General features: G+C 36.4%; 2 protein-coding genes and 1 long non-coding RNA gene across 4 annotated transcripts in view; 1 reads left to right on the forward strand and 2 right to left on the reverse strand.

Moving 5' to 3' along the window:
* Positions 1-5,019, reverse strand: part of epas1b (endothelial PAS domain protein 1b) — a 47,390-nt gene extending 42,371 nt beyond the window's left edge. Inside the window, exon 1 of the mRNA XM_082154456.1 lies at positions 4,743-5,019. Coding sequence (XP_082010582.1) covers positions 4,743-4,768 — 26 coding nt within the window. The 5' untranslated portion in view covers positions 4,769-5,019. The remainder of the gene's footprint in view (positions 1-4,742) is intronic.
* LOC309487047 overlaps positions 1-19,711 on the forward strand; it is a 188,968-nt gene that overhangs the window by 94,914 nt on the left and 74,343 nt on the right. The window lies entirely within an intron of this gene.
* Positions 12,815-19,711, reverse strand: part of prkceb (protein kinase C, epsilon b) — a 100,613-nt gene continuing 93,716 nt past the window's right edge. For both annotated transcript variants that reach the window (XM_082154468.1, XM_082154467.1), the window contains exons 14-16: positions 16,219-16,365; positions 12,980-14,234; positions 12,815-12,883 (exon numbers count right to left, since the gene is read on the reverse strand). In XM_082154468.1, coding sequence (XP_082010594.1) covers positions 14,088-14,234; positions 16,219-16,365 — 294 coding nt within the window. In that variant the 3' untranslated portion in view covers positions 12,815-12,883; positions 12,980-14,087. The remainder of the gene's footprint in view (positions 12,884-12,979; positions 14,235-16,218; positions 16,366-19,711) is intronic.

Below are 19,711 nucleotides of genomic sequence, written 5' to 3' on the forward strand. Positions count from 1 at the left end.
GGCTCTTTTTAATCTTAACAATCTGCTGTAAATAATGATGTGCCATTTTCCACAATTGATGCATGCTTCATTGAGTTATGAGTTAAAACGCGACAAGTGCTACATCTATAATAAACGCTCTATGCGCGCCGGTGGTGGTTCGTGTGTTACAACTCCCACGAGGAATATCTTTAGATCTGAGTGATGGATTTTGCTGAGTTTGGGCTCTTTTTAATCGTGAGAGTCTGCTGAAAATAATGATGTGCATTTTTCTACGATCTGTGCATGCTTTGTGAAGTTATAAGTGAAAACCAAACGCGAGTGCTTCATGAGTATATACTAGGATAGGCGCGTCTGAGGTATTTTTTGTTTTAGAACGCCATGAGGAAATATCTTTAGATCTGATTGATGGAATATATTAAGTTTGGGCTCTTTGTAATCGTGAGCTCCTGCTGTAAATAACGATGTATAATTTTTCATGATCGGCGAATGTTTCATGAAGATACGAGTAAAAAGGCCAAGTCTAAGCTACCTTGCTAGGCTACGTGAATCAGTGGATTTTTTGTGGTTTAGAACTCCATGAGGAATATCTTTAGTTCTGAGTGATGGATTATGTTGAGTTTGGACTCTTTTTAATTGTAAGCATCTGCTGTAAATAATGATGTGTCATTTTCCACAATTGGAGCATGTTTCATGAAGTTACAAGCGGAAATGTGTCTAAAATGCAGCATCCATATATGGTTTACACATGGGTCTCTTAAGGGGTTATTTTACAAAAACCTTGCTCAAGTTTATTAAAAACCCTGGAACAATTATGCTTGTTGTATTCTACTCATTGAGACCTTTCAAATGACATATGACACAGGACTATCTGAGCTGTATGATGTTTTTGACATATTGCAGTATGTGGTACAAAAAAGTAGTTTATAAATTATGAAAACATTTTTTTTCTATTTATCAGCAAATAACTCAGCACTACATTGGAGTTTATCAAATTGGCTACATTCATTGTAAATTTCAGACTCTAAGCTTTCAAATGACATCTATTTTAAGTTGATCCAGGTAATATTTTTGAAAAAAAATTATGATTATTAATTTTGCAGCTAGGTGGCGCCTGCGGCGGGTACACTCGTATTTAGTGGAATAACTCTGCAATCATTAGAAGTTGATCGAAGTAATTAGATGCATTAAAAAGCTGAGATTCTAAGCTTTAAAATGATACCAATTTTGTGTTGTTCCATTCAGTGGTTGCTTAGTAATTTGATTATGAATATTTTTCATGGGGTGGCGTCCCGCCGGCGGGACGCTTAGGGTTTAAGGGGTTAAAAATGTTCACATTCAAGCTTGTGAAATGCTTTGAGACCCCTCATACTAGAGATGGGGCATGACCAACCTAGACTCATTGCAAAAATGGGCCTCTACCTAAACTTTTGCAAACATACACACACATTACAATTCACTGCAGTTTTCAGCTGAAATAAACTCTGCATGTTTTGCAATCTAAAACATGATTTATGCATCACATGACCAGCTTCAGATGTTTGGCTTTTCTGACAGTAAACTCAGTAGCTAATTTTTAGAGAACTCTGGTACGAATCCCGTGAAACACAAGCCACGATAAAAGAGCTCAAAGACTTGTAGAAGCAAGCTAAAATGTCATGGTTGCTTCAGCAAATGGATTTTCATCCGTTTGCTTTTGTTATCACTATCGCTTAGGTTTAATGATAGGGTCTACAGTAGGTGGGACATTATTTTTAAACCCAATTAGGAATTTAACTAGGGCTGGAAAGACGTATCTAAATTAGTCGATTTGTGTGGAATCCGTCGATAATTGGCGTTGTTTATGCTCCCCAATAATGGTGGCTCAGACTCCTGGGAATAATTACAAAAATATTGAGACTGATCTAAAGTGTGTTTTTTTTGTTTTTTTTACCTCATTTATTTAATAATCGTGGTAAAACTTGTATGGACAGTTATATGGACACTGCCATGTTTGATACTGTCACTATGGTTAGTTAATTAGTTGGTTTGAATGCGGTTGTGACTTCACCCGTTTATACAGCTGAATGAACATATTCAAACAGCTACTTTAATCTCTGGAATGAATTAAGAAAACATTTCAGTTATTACTTATTGTTAAAATTAACCAAAAGATTAATAATATAAATAAAATAAAAAAATAAAAAAATAAATAGATTAAAAAAAGGGATTATTTTATGGATTTATAGTTTATATTAATTAATTTTGTTTTAAATTCATTTTAATTAAATATTATGAATTAAACAGCTCATAAACACACATTGAAATTACCCATTAGAAGGAAAGTATTATGCAATCTTTTAAGACATCTCTCTTTATATAGAACCTCTTTTAGCATAAAGTGTTCTTCAAAATTGAGCCAAGAAACATAGGGTTATATTTAGAACCAGACTGAACCTTTTTTCTAAGAGTGTACAACAACCAACATAATAAAACATTGCCACATTCACGTTATTCTGTTTCAGATAAAAAAATGAAGGCACTTTTAGCACAGCGCACTGTGTACAATTCACTTGAAAGTGTCAAGAAAAATGCCAAAAGCAATGCATTGTGCAAAAACGGCACCACAGGCAGATTTTCAAATGATCCTGGGTTTTATTTAACACACATTAATACCAATTAAATAATAATTATTACATATCAATTAAATATTAATACCAAGGTCACCAACTTCCTTTTACTTCCTTCCTTAGTAGAACATGAATTTTAGAAGAGAATAAGGTAACTAGGTTCAGGTAAGCGGTTGTGTTCAGGACGAAGCTCTGAAAGTTACAAACAGGATAATGTCCAGCTTTTGGCCTGAGGGAGTTAATAGAGCACCACAAAGCACGGCCTTTCTCTTCATAAATGAGCCACTCAGTGACAGAATGAACCACAGACAAAGCCTGATGATTCAGGGTGACGTAACGGAGAACTACAAGAACATAATGAACAAATTAGACTTACAACAAATGGTGAGTAAAAAGTGTCCAAACTGACCAATTCAGGCAATCAATCCAGTTCAATTGATGAGCACACAAATACTTAATGTTCATTCAGAGCTTTGATGATGACCGATAACAATGACTTCATTAGAGGCTCGCTCATTCCTGTCATTGCAAACAGTAGCCTACATAATTGCAGTTCTGATCAAACATAATAGTGACGCACTGAAATATTGGCAACTGAAACCGTTTTACGTTTTGTTTTTCGAATAAATGAAATAAAAAACATTCATTTGGGTGCATCACTAATTATAACCCACTGAAGCTTATGATATACTAGGGGCCATGGAGGGGGCTCTGGCTATCTATCTTACAAAACATGCATGAATACAAACATATCAAAATATATATAAAACTTGTCAGGGTTGAGCTAATCTCTCTCAAGTAAACTACCAAAACATATGGGTTCAGTATAGACAAACACAAAACACACACGCACACACATAACACATCCAGAATTCACAGTCTTGTGTCTTGAGGTTAAAGTGTTTGCACCCCTTTTAAATCAGTCCTGCAGATAGATAGCCTACATTCTGTTCATTCGAGTTTTGTAGCAATGTTTGGTTATGTTCTGCCACCCTGAGATTCATCAGATAAGAGGCAGAAAGCTTGTTAGGGAATAAACGTCACGAGGATGAGGCAGACTTCAAGGCGCTCTCAGAGCCGTGACACATGCACAAGCGCATTCTCCATTTTTCTCTCATTAATGGGACACTTGGCACTCTGATGGTCTTCAATCTTCAAAGATACACATGACTTCAAGTTACCAGAGATTTCCAGGCTGTGTAAAGATCATTTAATATTAATATGCTATCTAATAAGTATGTGCTTCACCAAAAACCTGTTCACTGTAATAAATTTCAACCCACTATAGGTAAAAGTGTAAGTGCTGCCTTAAACGGTCAAGTGAAATCAAAGTGGTGCCAAAGTCACGAAATGCAGTTTCAACCACTCTGAATTGAATTACTGATTCAGAAAATTAAGTTAAAACTCATACAATTTTGTACAAAATTACATAAATGTGTAAGAATTGTAACAACTGTAATGAAAGCAAACTAAAATTGTTATAATATAATGATAAATAAAATATTTTTTACAATGTACTACTATTTATAATTTTATGCATCTCTAATAGAAATTTTAAAATAATAATAAAAGCTTAGGCACATGAGAGAATAGAGAATATTTTCTACACTGTAAAAAAAATATTGTTGGTTTAACTTAAAAAAGTAAACTGGTTGCCTTAACATTTTAAGTTTATTGAAATTTAAAAACTGTTAATACAACAGAAACTCAAAACATGTTATCTGAACCACATAATTTATCTAAGTTGATTTCACAAAAAAAAAAAAAAGATAAATCATAAAAAAAATGTTTTACAGTGTACATAATTATTGTATTTGAAAAAAAGAGAGAGAGAGATTTAGATGCTTTGACATCTAATGCGTTTAAAGTAATACAAAGTACAGTTACTCATGCACATTGGTAAATAAATAAATAAATAAACTTTCTTTCTTTCCTTCTTTCTTTCTCTTTCGCTTATGGCGTTGTGTGGTACAGTGAAATAAGCGGCGAGTGTCTCAATGAACCATCTGGCTTTAAGCGTCGGGAGCGCGTTTGAGTCTCATACAGAGATTCACTTGTTGCTGCCGCTTCATAAACCTGAACTTTGCGCAACAGTTGCAGTGTCTACAACAGAACAGCCTACAATATTTCTCACTCACAGCCCGCTTAACTTACCTCTTCTTCTCTTTCTCAGCTGTCATCTCTCGGTCCCTTCGTTATTCCCGCAGTTCGACAGCAGTCAGATCTCTGTGCAAACAGAACACGCTCCAAAGCACTCGCGTTAAATAACAACAAAACTGATAGTGAAAATGCAGTAAACCAGCAGGCCAAAAGTGACTGTACAGTCTCAGAACACTGCCAAGGATCGTACAGTCTCCCACTTTTGTAAAATCCAAGCGCGGTGAGGGAGTTTCTCGCTTGTTTTCAGGTCAGTGAAGTTCACAGAACGCAGCGTCTCACTGAAGGGTGCTTGACAGCTGAGCAATCAATTAGAGCTCTCTGATTGGCTGGAGCCGCCACTGGGAACCGCCCACCGTCAGCACTGACAAGACTTTCACTCCTGCAAGTGTTCCTGCAGGTCTACTTTCTCTGAGACCTACCAATCTCTGTGTACAAATAAAATAATAATGCTGCGTCTGTATAAAGTCGTTTTTACCCCCCTGTAATTTGGCTCCAAATCTCATGTGATAATTGTAATCTTGACTCCCTCTACAAAATAGTGGATTAAGAAAATATACATCTGTGACATTTAATATTTTGCCTTTCATCACTATTTATGTTTGTTTTTCTTCGGAAAAAATATGTACAAAATAAAAAATATTGAGCCGGGGACTTGAGCGGCGAATTGACACGGAATGACCAACTAAAAATACATTTTAGTGTGTTGAAAGTTATGTTATAATGTTACTTTGCTCGGTGGATGGTATGACACTTGTTGCACACTGCAGTAAGATGGATCGATATTAGAATATAATTTTAATGGCTTGTGATGCTAAATGGCATGCAGTTAATTTTAAAATGTATTGTATGGTGGATAAAATGCTGTTAATGTTCTTTCTGATTATGTTAGCCACTTGACAAAATAGTGTTGTCTCTGAACCATGGTACAAACATGTTACGGTAAATCAAGAGATTCAAACAATAAGACTAACCATGTTGAGCTATATAACAATTTGTTTTCTGTCGATTAAGGTATCCAAACAGTTGCTTACCTGTCTAATAAAACATAGTTTATTAAAGCGAATATATGGATTGCTCCTGTCTGTCTTGCTGCTGAGTGGTTTGAGTCTGAAAGTGCCGTATAGCTTTGTTTTGAATTTTTATTCACTATCATTCCTTGTTGTTTATTTTGCTAAATATAACTTGCAAAATGCGCTGGCATTTCGCTAGCCTGTTAACCAGCCATCCGTGCTTGTCGTCTTTTCCACTCGCGCCTTTACGAGTCCATCAAACGACTGTAGTGAGTAGGTAGGATCAATCAACAAAGACGTACATGTACAGTATAGACTTCTCTGTCGGCGAAGAAAGCTTCACATGTCATAAATGCAGGGAATTAGTCAGGCCTACGGAGAAGATTTCAGAACTAGAGACACGCATCCAAACTTTAATCGAGGATTGTAAAAGTGCAAGGGCTTTAGATACTGCTTTGGATGCGACTAGCTTAGTGAACTATGTAGATTGTTCGGTTCCGACTGTAGAGCCTCTGCAGCAGGGCAACTGGGTGACTGTGAGACGGCATAATCACGGGACAAAACACTGCTCTTTCGTTCCAATTACAACATCAAACAGGTTCTCCTCACTCAGTGACATACCCACTGAGAATCCTGTTGAAAGTGCCCTAGTTATTGGTGAATCTATTACACGGAATGTGTAAAAATGTAATTGATTTTCATCAAATAAAAAATACAGATGAAAAAATGATAAAGCTCGGTTTGCTGAATATTAGATCCCTTTCAACAAAATCACTCTTTGTAAATGATATGATTAGAGATTATAACCTAAATGTGCTGTGTTTGACAGAAACCTGGCTAAAACCAGACAATTACATTACATTAAATGAGTCCACCCCACAAGAATACAGTTATAAAACAGTAGCCTCATCTAAAAGGAAAAGGGGGAGGTATTGCTTTAATTTATAGCAAGATCTTCAGTATTACTCAGAGATCTAGTTTTAAATATACTTATTTTGAAGTATTGGTATTATTTGTAACATTATCTAGCGTAGGTGATAAATCCCGCTTGACATTTGTGCTGGCTACTGTATACAGGCCACCAGGGCACCATACAAACTTTATCAAAGAATTTGCTGATTTTCTATCAGAGTTAGTACTGGCTACAGATAAAGTTCTTATTGTTGTCGATTTTAATATCCATGTAGATAATGAAAAAGATGCATTGGGATTGGCATTTAAAGACATTCTTAACTATTGGAGTTAGACAACATGTGTCAGGACCTACTCATTGTCGTAATCATACTCTAGAACTAATATTATCACATGGAATCAATGTTGATGCCGTTGAAATTCTGCAGCAGAGCGATGACATCTCAGATCATTATCCAGTCATGTAAACTTCATTTAGCCAAGGTTGCTAAGCCGACTCCATGTTACAAATATGGTAGAACTATCAATTCTAACACTAAAGATTGCTTTATTAATAATCTTTCTGATCAGTTTCATCCCCTTAGCATCCCAGATAGCTTAGAAGAACTTGTTGTTGCAACATAAACTATTGACTCTCTCTTTTCCAGCACTTTAGACACAGTTGCTCCTTTGCGCTTAAAGAAGATTAAAGAAAATAGTCCAACGCCGTGGTACAATGAGCACACTCGGGCCCTTAAGAGAGCAGCCAGAAAAATGGAGCGCAACTGGAAGAAAACAAAACTAGAATTTTACCGCATTTCGTGGAGAGAGAGCACGATTGCATACAGCGAGGCCTTAAAAACTGCTAGATCTGCTTATTTTTCTACTCTCTTAGAAGAAAACAAACACAACCCAAGGTATTTATTTGAAACGGTGGCTAAATTAACGAGAAATAAAGCTTCAACCCTAGACGTTTCCAAGCAGCACAGCAGTAATGACTTTATGAACTTCTTTACTTACAAGACTGATAATATTTGAGAGAAAATTATGACTATGCAACTGTCTACTACAGTATTGCATCAGACAGTGCATTGTAGTCTCCCTGAGGGAAAAAATCATTCATTCATTGCCATATGAGAGGAAGAATTTGTACGTTGGATCCTATATCCTATATGTTTTTATTTATTTACTTACTTATTCATTTGCGCATGTATCCTTCTTTAGTTTTGCCTACTGTGCTGAACCTTGTTACTATGTAGAACTTTGTGGAACTCAGATGCTCAAATAAATAAAGATGATGATACCGACCAAGCTATTGAAAGAGATGTTTCCAGAGGTCATAGATCCTCTTCTTAATATCATTAATTCATCTTTGTCATTAGGATACGTACCAAAAACTTTTAAGCTGGCTATGATTAAACCACTTGTTAAAAAAACGCAACTTGATCCTACAGAATTAGTCAATTACAGGCTGATCTCGAATCTACCTTTTCTGTCAAAGATACTAGAAAAGGCAGTATCCTCACAACTATGTTCCTTTTTAGAAAGAAATGGTATCTGCGAGGATTTTCAGTCAGGATTTAGACTGGACCATAGTACTGAGACAGCTCTCATTAGAGTCACAAATGATTTGCTCTTATCATCCGATCGTGGTTGTATCTCTCTATTAGTGTTACTTGACCTTAGTGCTGCATTTGACAGTACTGACCACAACATTATTTTGAATATACTCAAAAATTATGTTGGCATTAGTGGAATTGCATTGGCATGGTTCAAATCATATTTATCTGACCGTTATCAGTTTGTAGTAGTAAACAAAGAGATGTCATATCGATCACAAGTTCAGTATGGCGTACTACAAGGCTCAGTACTAGGACCGTTGCTGTTCACTCTGTACATGCTACCCTTAGGAGATATCATTAGGAAGCATGGCATTAGTTTTCACTGTTATGCTGATGATTCTCAGCTCTATATTTCTTCACACCCTGACGAAACTTACCAATTCACAAAATTAACGGAATGCATAGCTGATATAAAAAACTGGATGACTAGCAACTTCCTACTAAGTTGCTAAGTTGCAGTTAAAAAACTGAGATTCAGATTATTGGACCAAAAACCTCTGCACGTAATAACCTAGATAGAATACAGTCTAACACTTGATGGCTGCTCTGTCAATTCTTTGTCATCGGTTAGGAACCTGGGTGTGCTCTTTGATACTAATCTTTCATTTGAAAGTCACGTTTCTAGTATTTGTAAAACCACATTCTTCCATCTTAAAAATATGTCTAAATTACGACATACAGTTTATGCTCCAAATGACAAATGCAGTTAGTTCATACATTCATGCTAGATTATTGTAATGCTCTTATGGGTGGTTGCCCTGCATGTATAATTAAACAAACTACTGTACAGCTGGTTCAAAACGCAGCAGCTAGAGTTCTTAACAGAACCAGGAAGTATGACCATAATAGCCCGGTTCTGTCAACACTGCATTGGCTCCTTATTAATTCAGCAAGCAATTTTGCATTTAAAAGACATCTAATAGCCGTCCAAACACAGCCCAGACGTCTAGGCTAAAACAAGGCAAAATTTGGGCTGTCAGTGAAAATTTAAAAGACGTCTAAACCATAGACCAAGAATAGACTAGTCATCAATTAGATAACAAAGAAAGTAAATGAGTGAAGAAATGAAACCAAACACCTTGTAATCACTGTTTACTTTGCGTATATGATGGAATATCATACATCTCACAAGTTATTTTGGCAAAAACGACATGTCACTAAATTCAAGGTTATTTTGGCTAGAAGTAGGTTACTCATAACCGGACTATATCGGGTCTATAGTTAACCTAGACGGTGAAATGACGGCTATTGGTTGCTGGGAATCATTGTATACATTTTAAAATATTGCTGATTACTTACAAAGCACTAAATGGTTTAGCTCAAAATTCTGGCCAGTTAGTAATAATGTCAACTAGTCTCTCACCTGTGAAGGCCTCCTTCTCTTTACCTCTGTACAGATAACGTTATCAAAATGATTCCAGTTCGCATGGATACGCAGAAGCGACAAAAAAATCTGTATTATGCAGGCCAGACAAGTAATTTGGTGAGGTCACTTTGTAAAGAAAGACTACACGCCTGCGCACACATATATTCAAACGTCAGCGTTTTCATAGATTCAAGTTTTTGAAGTTTACACGGAGATGATAGCTTTTTTTTTTTTTTATGTCAAAACTTGCACCTTGGAACCTATTTCAAAGTTTTCGTTCTCAAGCCACCAAACACTGATGTCATGCAAATGAATGGCCTGAACACATTAAAAGTTTTCTGTTTTCAGTTAAAACAGGGGCATTGTAAGTGGCCCCTAAATTAATAACTAATGATCTTTGCAACGGAAGCGAATCAATCAAAAACTAACTTGGGCAATAACTTTATTCTAGAGCTGCTGTAAAGCCAAAACAATCTCTGTTACTTTAATTTCCTATTATCACTGTAAAGCTGCTTTGAAACAATCTATATTGTTAAAAGCACTATATAAATGAAGGTGACTTGACTTGACTTAAAGCGTCTTTGGTGTTTTCATGGTTTCTACAGAAGTAAAAGCAGAAATCGAGAGTAGAGCTAGGATGGATATGACGCCATTCACTAGCGACGCAATTACACGAGACGTTACACTGATTAAAATAGCTGATTTCTCTGGATTTAAACATTATTGGAAAAATTTGTAATAATATAAGTACACAAGTCAACAAAATATAAAAATTTCCAAGTGGTTTTTGGATATTGGAATCCAAAAATCTTCCATTTTGTGCGTTTAAAAAGGAAATGTATGACTTTTCTAAGAAGCAAAACTGATAGCGTTTATCACAGTCCTCCATGAAATATGTTTCTTGTGAATGGTGGACAGACTAGCACAGATAGCATCACTCCTGGATTTGTATTATATTATTGTATGTTTCTGTGTTTTGACCCTTAAGTAACAGTAACAGAATCACTTTTTTGGAAAACATTTTGGGAATGTCCCAAAAATTTTAGGGAATGTCCTATTTTGTGATCCAACACAAGCAGCTTCAATAATATCCGTCCAATGGGTTTTCTGTAGGTCAGAGGAAGTTATTAAAATAATTTGAAAATATAACTTCATTTTGAAATGACTGTTATCTGTAAATGTATTTCATTTTATTAATTTACCTTTTTATGACAATCTGCTCTAATTTAACACAACTTGATGTTTCCCTGCTCTCTATATATATACATATACATATATATGTATATATATATATATATATATATATATATATAGTCTGTGCTTAATGACCTACAGTCATTTATTCTCAAAATACAGCACAATACAACTTTAACTTTTGCACTATTGCACAAAGAGCAGTTCCGAGTTTTGAGCATTCCTGAAATGACAAGCATATGCATTTCCTCATGTCCTTGGACATCTATAGCCTCTATTTAGAATAGAAGGTCACATGTTACAGGACACATCCTTCACTCGTTGTTTTGGTCATGATGATCCTTATTTTTGACCAAAATTCTCTGGGTCACATTTTTCTCATCCTTAACAGTTTTTTCTTCCAACAATTCCCTCTACAGTTCTTTAATTAATTTATTTATTTATTTCAATGATTAAATTCTCTCTCTCATTCAGATGCATCCCATTAGCGGTCACAATGATTCAATTAATAATGCCCTAAAATTGCAATCTTATTATAGCCAATGACAATCAGCCACTACTGTGTTCTCTGTAAAAATATAGAATATGCACAAAAAACATCTCAGCTACAGCACTATGAATTTGGAAACTAATTTGCACTTCAAACAGTTTGGTTAATTTATGACATCTTATTTAATAGGTTACAAACCAAACAATGCACATTCACATCCTTTGAGAACAGTACATTTGGCACAGAGTAAAATGCAAATAACGACATGACAGTGACTAATGGTAAACAAAAAAAAAAGACATACTGTACATATGAAGCTGCAAAATACAATAAAAAAGAAATACATACACATTTATGATACTTACAGTGACATAAAACACTTGTATAACTTATCTTAATATGCACTGTACCTCTGTATATACAAATATGTATTCCTTTGTGATACACAGATTCACGTTTAACCAAAGAGGTACTTTTTCATCTATTTTGCTTGAACATGTCAATGTGTTTCCTATAGTCATTTCAAAAACAGTCAAAAGAAAAAAAAATAAACATGTCACTCATGAAGTCCAAAATAACATTGTAAATTGCTCATCAGTCCACATGTATTGCAGCTGTGTGAGTTTGCGGTTTTGCTCCGTCAAAGGCCTTTAGATGCCGGTTCAGAGGGGCACAACTAAGGCCGAACATGCTTCGAGAAAACAACCAAGCAAATGAAAAGTAAAAACCAGAAATGAAAAAAAAAAAAAAATGAAAAAAAAAAAGTCAAATATGCCTCAAAAAGTAAAAGCCTCAAAGTCAACATGAAACGCGTTCACAAGCCATTTTATTTTGGTGATCTTATATATGAGTAAACATGTCATCAGAGAAGAGAAGAGAAGTCTGCAAGAGGGAGGGGAAGTTCTTTTGATTAAAGTTTATGAGGGAACATGAATTTTAAAATAATGATGTGCGTGGATAAATAATTTATAATAAATAGTATTCTGCTAAATTCCATAAAAAATAAGAATTGTCCATTTTGATTTCATGGTGACTTAAATTTTTTTTATAAACAATCAGCCTGGATTTCATATTAAAGCCCGGTGTTGGCATGACTCTATGCAAAACTATGAAAATAAATAAATAAATCTAAAACAAAAACATATAAAATGAAATGTTTAAGATGTTGCATTTATTATAAATGCGGTCATTATTTATTCTGTTTATTATGAAATGAACTGATTGGATTTTCTTTAAAAAATTGTTTACTAGTCTTGCATCACAGGTTGGTAGAAAGTCTAAGGTTGTGCAATGTTTAGAATGGAAGATCATTTGTATGCATTTAACTTTCTTTCTTTTTTTCCTTTTTGCCACAGGAGCTTAATATTTTGTCTCTTGTCTAACTAGAGTACGTGAAAGACAGAGGCTGTAGCAGCTGAAATAAAGGACCTGTGCTGGAAACCGCATGACCTGACAACCTAACAATCAGCAAAACAAAACAGACCGACTGTAAGAAACAGTGGAAATCAGAGACATTGAATCAGAAGGTGAAATGGAGAGGGGGGAGGGAAAAAAAATCAACGCTAGACCAACACACACACACACACACACACACACACACACACACACACACACACACACACACACACACACACACACACACACACACACACACACACACACACACACACACACACACACACACACACACACACACACACACACACACACACACACAGAATATTGCACATAACTGTTTCTCATATTCTAATAATACATGAGAATATCATAGGCATAACCATGCAGTAGATGATTAGTCTATTTTCAAAGTTCACAGGCTAACAATTAGGGTAATCAGGACATGTATGTACGGTAGACTGTAGAGACATGATTGGCTACTGTCCTGACCCGTTCATTATGATGGGCCTTGTTGCATTGTAGAGAAATCAACAGGTTTCACATCCTAGCAACAAAACAATCCAGTAATATAATGAACACACACACACAAACACACACACTAAAGAGGGACATTTTGTAACCTTACCCTCCAGTATGTATGCGCACACACACACACACACACACACACACACACACACACACACACACACACACACACACACACACACACACACACACACACACACGCACAACACTTGTTTTGGTGACACGAGTATGTCAATACTGCTGTTTCAAATGGAAACGGTGCGATGGTCTCATGAAAGGCAGTTCTGAGGCTGCGCATCACCTTCCCAGTACCCTCCAATCCCTGTTCTCTGACTATCAGACCATCGTGTGATCAGATCCCAATGCTGAGTGCTTTAAAACTCCCAATTCACACGTTCAGAAGCATCACGTCTGCAATACAATCACTGGTTCTTTACATTTGTTTTGGGGTTTTTTTGCATTTCAAAACGGTGCTCATATAAATGTGTTGACTTCAGTGGTACCCTGATACACTGCATTATGGGAGAAGAAATGAAACATGAAATGGCTTTCCATAAGATTCTAATGAGCTCAATCCATCTGCTTTAGTGATGTCACATAGTATAGCTCAGTGTGTTTTACATACATGAAATAAAGATTACTCTGTTTCATTTGGTGGAAATGTGTGAGGATCTGTGTGTTTTTTGGGGTTCAGCAGGAAAAATTGTAATGCCTAACTGTCTACTTTTAAATTAAAGCATCTAATTCTTGTGGAATGATGGTCTACAGTGAGCTCATGGGTGTTCACAGCGTTCGCAGCGCACTTGTGTGCGCAGTACAGCGCAAGAGATGGAGGTTTTAGTTTTAAGACAGAGTCTCATCACCGAAGTAAGAGAAGCCTTTGAACTCGTCCTGGTTGATTTGCTTGATAATGGCGTCTTCTACCGGGGTGAGCACCGGCTCCTCACGGGTGAAGTCTTGGTCAAAATTGTTGACGTCTCTTTTGGTTTTCTGTGAAAGGAGAAGAAGAATGTGAGATTCATGAGAGATTTCTGGACAATAACGTACAAAAACACACTTGCACATATGCAAACACAGTGGGGACTTCAGCACTCCGACTGGCCCGAGAAACACTTTCCCTGCCAATATTTCGGCAGTTACTATGCGTGTCCCATATTTCTGTCGACTGAACCAATTATGCCAATCATCTGTGAATTAATCATTCTATTGAGATGTTATTTTCTTTTCAGTGAATTGTCCAAATTGGATTGCAAAACGGTTTGAATCAATTCACATTCGTTCAGACCGTTCTCTCAATGAATCATCAGAAGCGATTTCTCACTCTGTAAAACACAGTATCGGGATATTTAAGGAAGAGCAAATAGTGTGGTATAAAGTGGACATTCATCAACAAACAATTGAAACTAAATGTTTCTTTTTGAGAGGCTTCTGCCGTGTCATGTGAATAAGCACCCATGCTGTTTTTCAGTTGTTTTTCTATTTGAACATGTGCTAGATGGACATCTTTGAGCATTTTGTTTGAAATGTTTTCTGTTTTAAATCATTTAAAGGGGTAGCTCACCAATTTAAATTCATGTCATTCCAAACTCATAAGACTTTGGATAATCTTTAAGATATTAATCTTTAATGAATCCAAAAGAATCAAGTGGTTTAATCCAAGTCTTGTGAAGAGATTATATTGATTAAAGGATAACTCTCACAAAAATTGACCCTATAGGCTCTTTTTGTTAATCTACCAGAGTCAAACTTTCGTGTAAAAGCATAATTAGAATGGAAACGCCACTTTTAAGATTGACCGTGTTTTCGTTTTAGGTCAAAATGCCTTTTGAATGGGAGTGCATGGGGCACGACTATGATTGCATCAAAATCACTATTTTTAAAACACTAAGAAGGCTCGACACAACATAAAACTGTGCTCGAAGTATCACCAGGGGCTCTACACAGGAACTCGAGCATAGAGAACATTGTTTGTGTACACAGAGTTTACTAAAAAGAAAGGTTTTGTACGACTCACTTTATCTTTTAGTGTTTCCGGTGGCTGGAATTTTGTCAGTCAAAAGTAGTCGATCTCCGAATGCAACGTAACATGAGGAGAGTAAAGATGGAAAGCTCCTAAAGCTTGTTTCCATACAAATTCACGGATTTGTATCTAAGTTATCATGCTTTCATTGAAATTACAAGTTCATGACATTTCCTCATATGGAGTCAGTTCATTACGTTGCATTTGGAGATCGGCTACTTTTGACTGACAAAAATCCACCGGAAACACTAACTGATGAAGTGACATGTGTAGAGCCCCTGGTGAAACTTTACAAGCACAGTTTTATGTTGTGTCAAGCCTTCTTAGTGTTTTAAAAATAGTGATTTTGTTTGAAAGTGCCTTCTGAGTGAACTGTGCTTCATATCGCTACACTGCTGTCAATAGACAATGTACCTTTTTAGCCAGTGCAATTGTGCGAATGTGACTGCACCTTGGGGCAGAATCCTAATTTAAATGGAACTTAAATAAATTAGCAATTTGGAATGCTTTATACACTGTAGGCGGCAATTTCATACAAAGACTCCACTCACAACTGATTCCAGTTTAGCATTAACTTGAATAATTAATGCAACCTTTTAAAATGAGCAAGTTGCTAAGATAACAATAAGCATACATTTTTTTTTTACTATACTGCATAGCACACACATAAATTGAATAAAAGTCAGTTTTTAATTTAACAGCTATTTTAATAGATTCTTGTTAATACTGAATTACTTATACTGAACACATATCTTGCTTTTTTGATACATTGCAAAGCATTCTGGGATTGACTTCTGTGGGAAGGATAAACGCACTGTGTCTGCCTTTGAATATGCAGCATAGCCATGTCGTCCCCCTCGCCTATGATGGCTTAAAATGCTGCCTACGTAGGCAGCGCACTAGGTTTTGTAACAAAGTGACCGTCCTCAATATCTCACACATAATGATACTCACAATACGTGGTTTGAATGGCGGCTTGATCTTCCTCTGTTCCAGAAGTACCCAATCAATCTCTTTGAAGAATGGATGCACTTTAATAGCTTCCTCCAGTCCTTGGGACACAACACAACCCAACCGCTTACTGGGACTCTTCGTCATGAACTAAACAATGGTGCGAAGAAAGAAGAAATGATTAGAGAAGCAAAATATCAAAGATTTGGTCCATGATGCTGACAGCAGACATGTTAACCAGAAGACATATGCATTATGTTGAGTTGTGATGGTCAATGATGATGTGTGAGTGATATAAGAATGCATCCTGTGGAAGATGACCTGGGCTGACCATAGGTCATGTGACTACAGTGCCAGTGAGACAGATCGCAGTGTGCGCGACACTATCCAAGACAAACAGACTGTGTTTCCCACAAAGCTTTACAAATAGGCAAAGGATGGCCAAAGTAAATCTTGGACATGTGAAGGAAAAAGGCCACACACTCTCTCTCTCTCTCTCTCTCTCTCTCTCACACACACACACACACACACACACACACACACACACACACACACACACACACACACACACACACACACACACACACACACACACACACACACACACACACACAAACTGATGTGCCCGGACACTATGGTTACATTCATACTGCAAGCCTTAGTGCTCATTTCTGATTTATTGCTTAGATATCATTTTTAGTGGCTATTCACATTCTTTTTTTAAATCTGGCCAATGTCAGATTGGAGTGTGTTCAGGGTCCTGAACCCGCATGTGCAAAAGAACAATAAAAAAGATGACAAGCAGCACGCTGTCATATGGAAGTAAACATAGAGGCCATTGAAGTCAACGTTTACGAGTTCTTTTACAAGGTGATGTGCCGCGTAAATTCGTGTGGAAGACACACACGAGAATGATATATAATGTATAGTTTTCCACGAAGTTTTGCTTGTATAGAGCTGTCACTGTGATTTTTATGAGCAGTATTGGGGGTTAATGCATTACAAGTAACGCGAGTTACGTAATCAGATTACTTTTTTCAAGTAACTAGTAATGTAACACATTACTTATAAGTTTACAACAAAATATCTGAGTTACTTTTTCAAATAAGTAATGCAAGTTACTTTGTTTTCCCATTTACTGACTGACACTGTCCTCATGTTGAGAGAAATTGTGAGTAAGTGTTGTGTGCGCTGTGTAAACATGACGCTATTATAATTCTAGACTAAATGTGAGCCGGTATTTACTCATCTCATTTGCACAAAAACAGATTCAGTATTCCTCAAAATGAATAAAACAGTGAAATGCAAACTCTGAATATTACGCAAACCTGCAATAATTAAAGCTGCCGTCGGCAACATTTTTTTGATCATATTCAGTGTAATCGACACTATAATCCGACAGAACAACATAAATAAGGTGGTTTTAGAAAAAAAAACGAGCTTCTAACTCCACCTGGAGCGTGTTATTTGTTTTGCAAAAATCCTGCGCTCCCGCTTCATCAGGTCCAATCAGCGCAGGGGGGGGGTGAGATCTGACTGTCAATCACAGGTCGTGCACACGCCACAGATCCCCCCTCACTCGCGCACGTTAATATCACATGCGCACGCCACGCCTGAAGTTCGCCTGGAGATTGCATGAAGCGTGATGGCGGAGAGAAAATCTACTAACAAGCTTCCAATTCCTCGGTTATTGCTATCTATGGATAGATTAGCCAGGGCAGCCTACCTCCGAGTCCATGGTGTTGATAGATGCTGAAGAGACGGACGCGTTCACAGAAAATCAGGTACACACGCACAGTGACGCACCGACGAGCACGACCTCGATGGGAGGGTGCTCGCTGGTAGTGGGGAGGGGCATGAGAGTTGTAAACAGTAAAAATTTTGGCTAATCGACCCAATCTGCCAGACTTGCCGACGGCAGCTTTAAATATGTTAAATAACGCTATACCTTTAAATAACACAAATATACTTTATGTATTTAATCTCACTTTATTAATCAATATCTTTGCTACTGACCTTCAATGATCCAATTCAACCATGCAAATAAGCAAAAATGACTTAAGATAAACATGACATGTTGAAATTTCTTCTCCTGTATCCTATTCTTCTGCAATCCAGAATGACAGCACAGCTGAACGTTTTGAGATGCGCCCTCTACTGTACAGGCGAGATTTTGCATTTCCTTCAGCCTGAGGCTTATTCATTTCACTTTTGGTGTGAAAGGGCCTTTACATTTGCCAAATCTAGAACTTTTTAAAATGAAAGCCCAGCCCAGGTGAGAGCAAGTAATAAAAAAGTAACATAATGCATTAATTTCCTTAAAAAGTAACTAAGAAACAGGAGTAACGCAATATTGCAATGCATTCCTTTTAAAAGTAACTTTACCCAACACTGTTTATGAGGTGTAACACCTGGTGTCTTTTTATATTAACCGAGTGACCAAAGAACTACCGGTATGTACTGTGACCAAAGTGTCTTCAGTCCACGCAAAAATGTTGACAAACATCGATCTAGATTGACGTAAAAGTCATTTGAATTCCGACATGATTCTTCAGACATCGGACCTATATCTGATTTAGGACCGCATATGAAAGTGGCCTAAATCAGAATCGAAAAGATCATATATATATATATATATATATATATATATATATATATATATATATATATTACTGTATATATATACTATGAACTAAGTCAAATATGGGCAACTGTTGCCTGCACTCTGAATGTAGCCTATGAATGTAACGCAGGTAACTTTTAAACATGCTAAAGAACATGCTAAAGAACACAAGCAGTCATGCATACAAATACACACAGAGAAACGAGTCAAACAAGCCAGACAAATAAATATGAGCAATAAGCATTGACTGAATAGACACTGCCCACTGGAATTGCTTTAATATTGCATTGTTTCTCTTAGACAACAAGATGAAATGGAGAACAAACTGAGACTTTTGCTGAAAAGGAATCAAAAAGATTCAGCTAAAAAAAATTATTCTACCATCATTGATTCACCCTTCTGTCATTCCAATCCTGTTTGACATATTTGATTCTTTGGAACTAAAAAAAAAATTGATACAGAACTTATAACACTAGTTGTATGAACTTGTGGTACTTTAGTTTGTATGTATTTTAATTTCTTTCTTTTTTTTCAATTTAATTTTATGGAAAACAAAAGAGCTGCAAGACAATCTAAAATATATAATTCTTTGTTCCACAGAAGTAAATTATGACATTTTGTCTGATATGTCTCCCGTGGAGGTTCAGAAATGAAACTCTCCTTCAAATTCCTCCAACACCAAATGATCTGAGAGGTGTGCCATTCACATTTATTTTATAGCTCGATACTTTTACTGTTTGTCAACAATTTGTGTCAATTTTTAATTTTCCAAAAGTATTTTAGGAGAAACATTAGAGACAAAGTATATAAATGAAACATGAGCAATAAAAAGTTCCTCAGCTCTTTTTCATATACACTGATCCTCAACAAACC

This window comes from Leuciscus leuciscus (assembly GCF_965113295.1).
Source record: "Leuciscus leuciscus genome assembly, chromosome: 22".
NCBI lineage: Eukaryota > Metazoa > Chordata > Actinopteri > Cypriniformes > Leuciscidae > Leuciscus > Leuciscus leuciscus.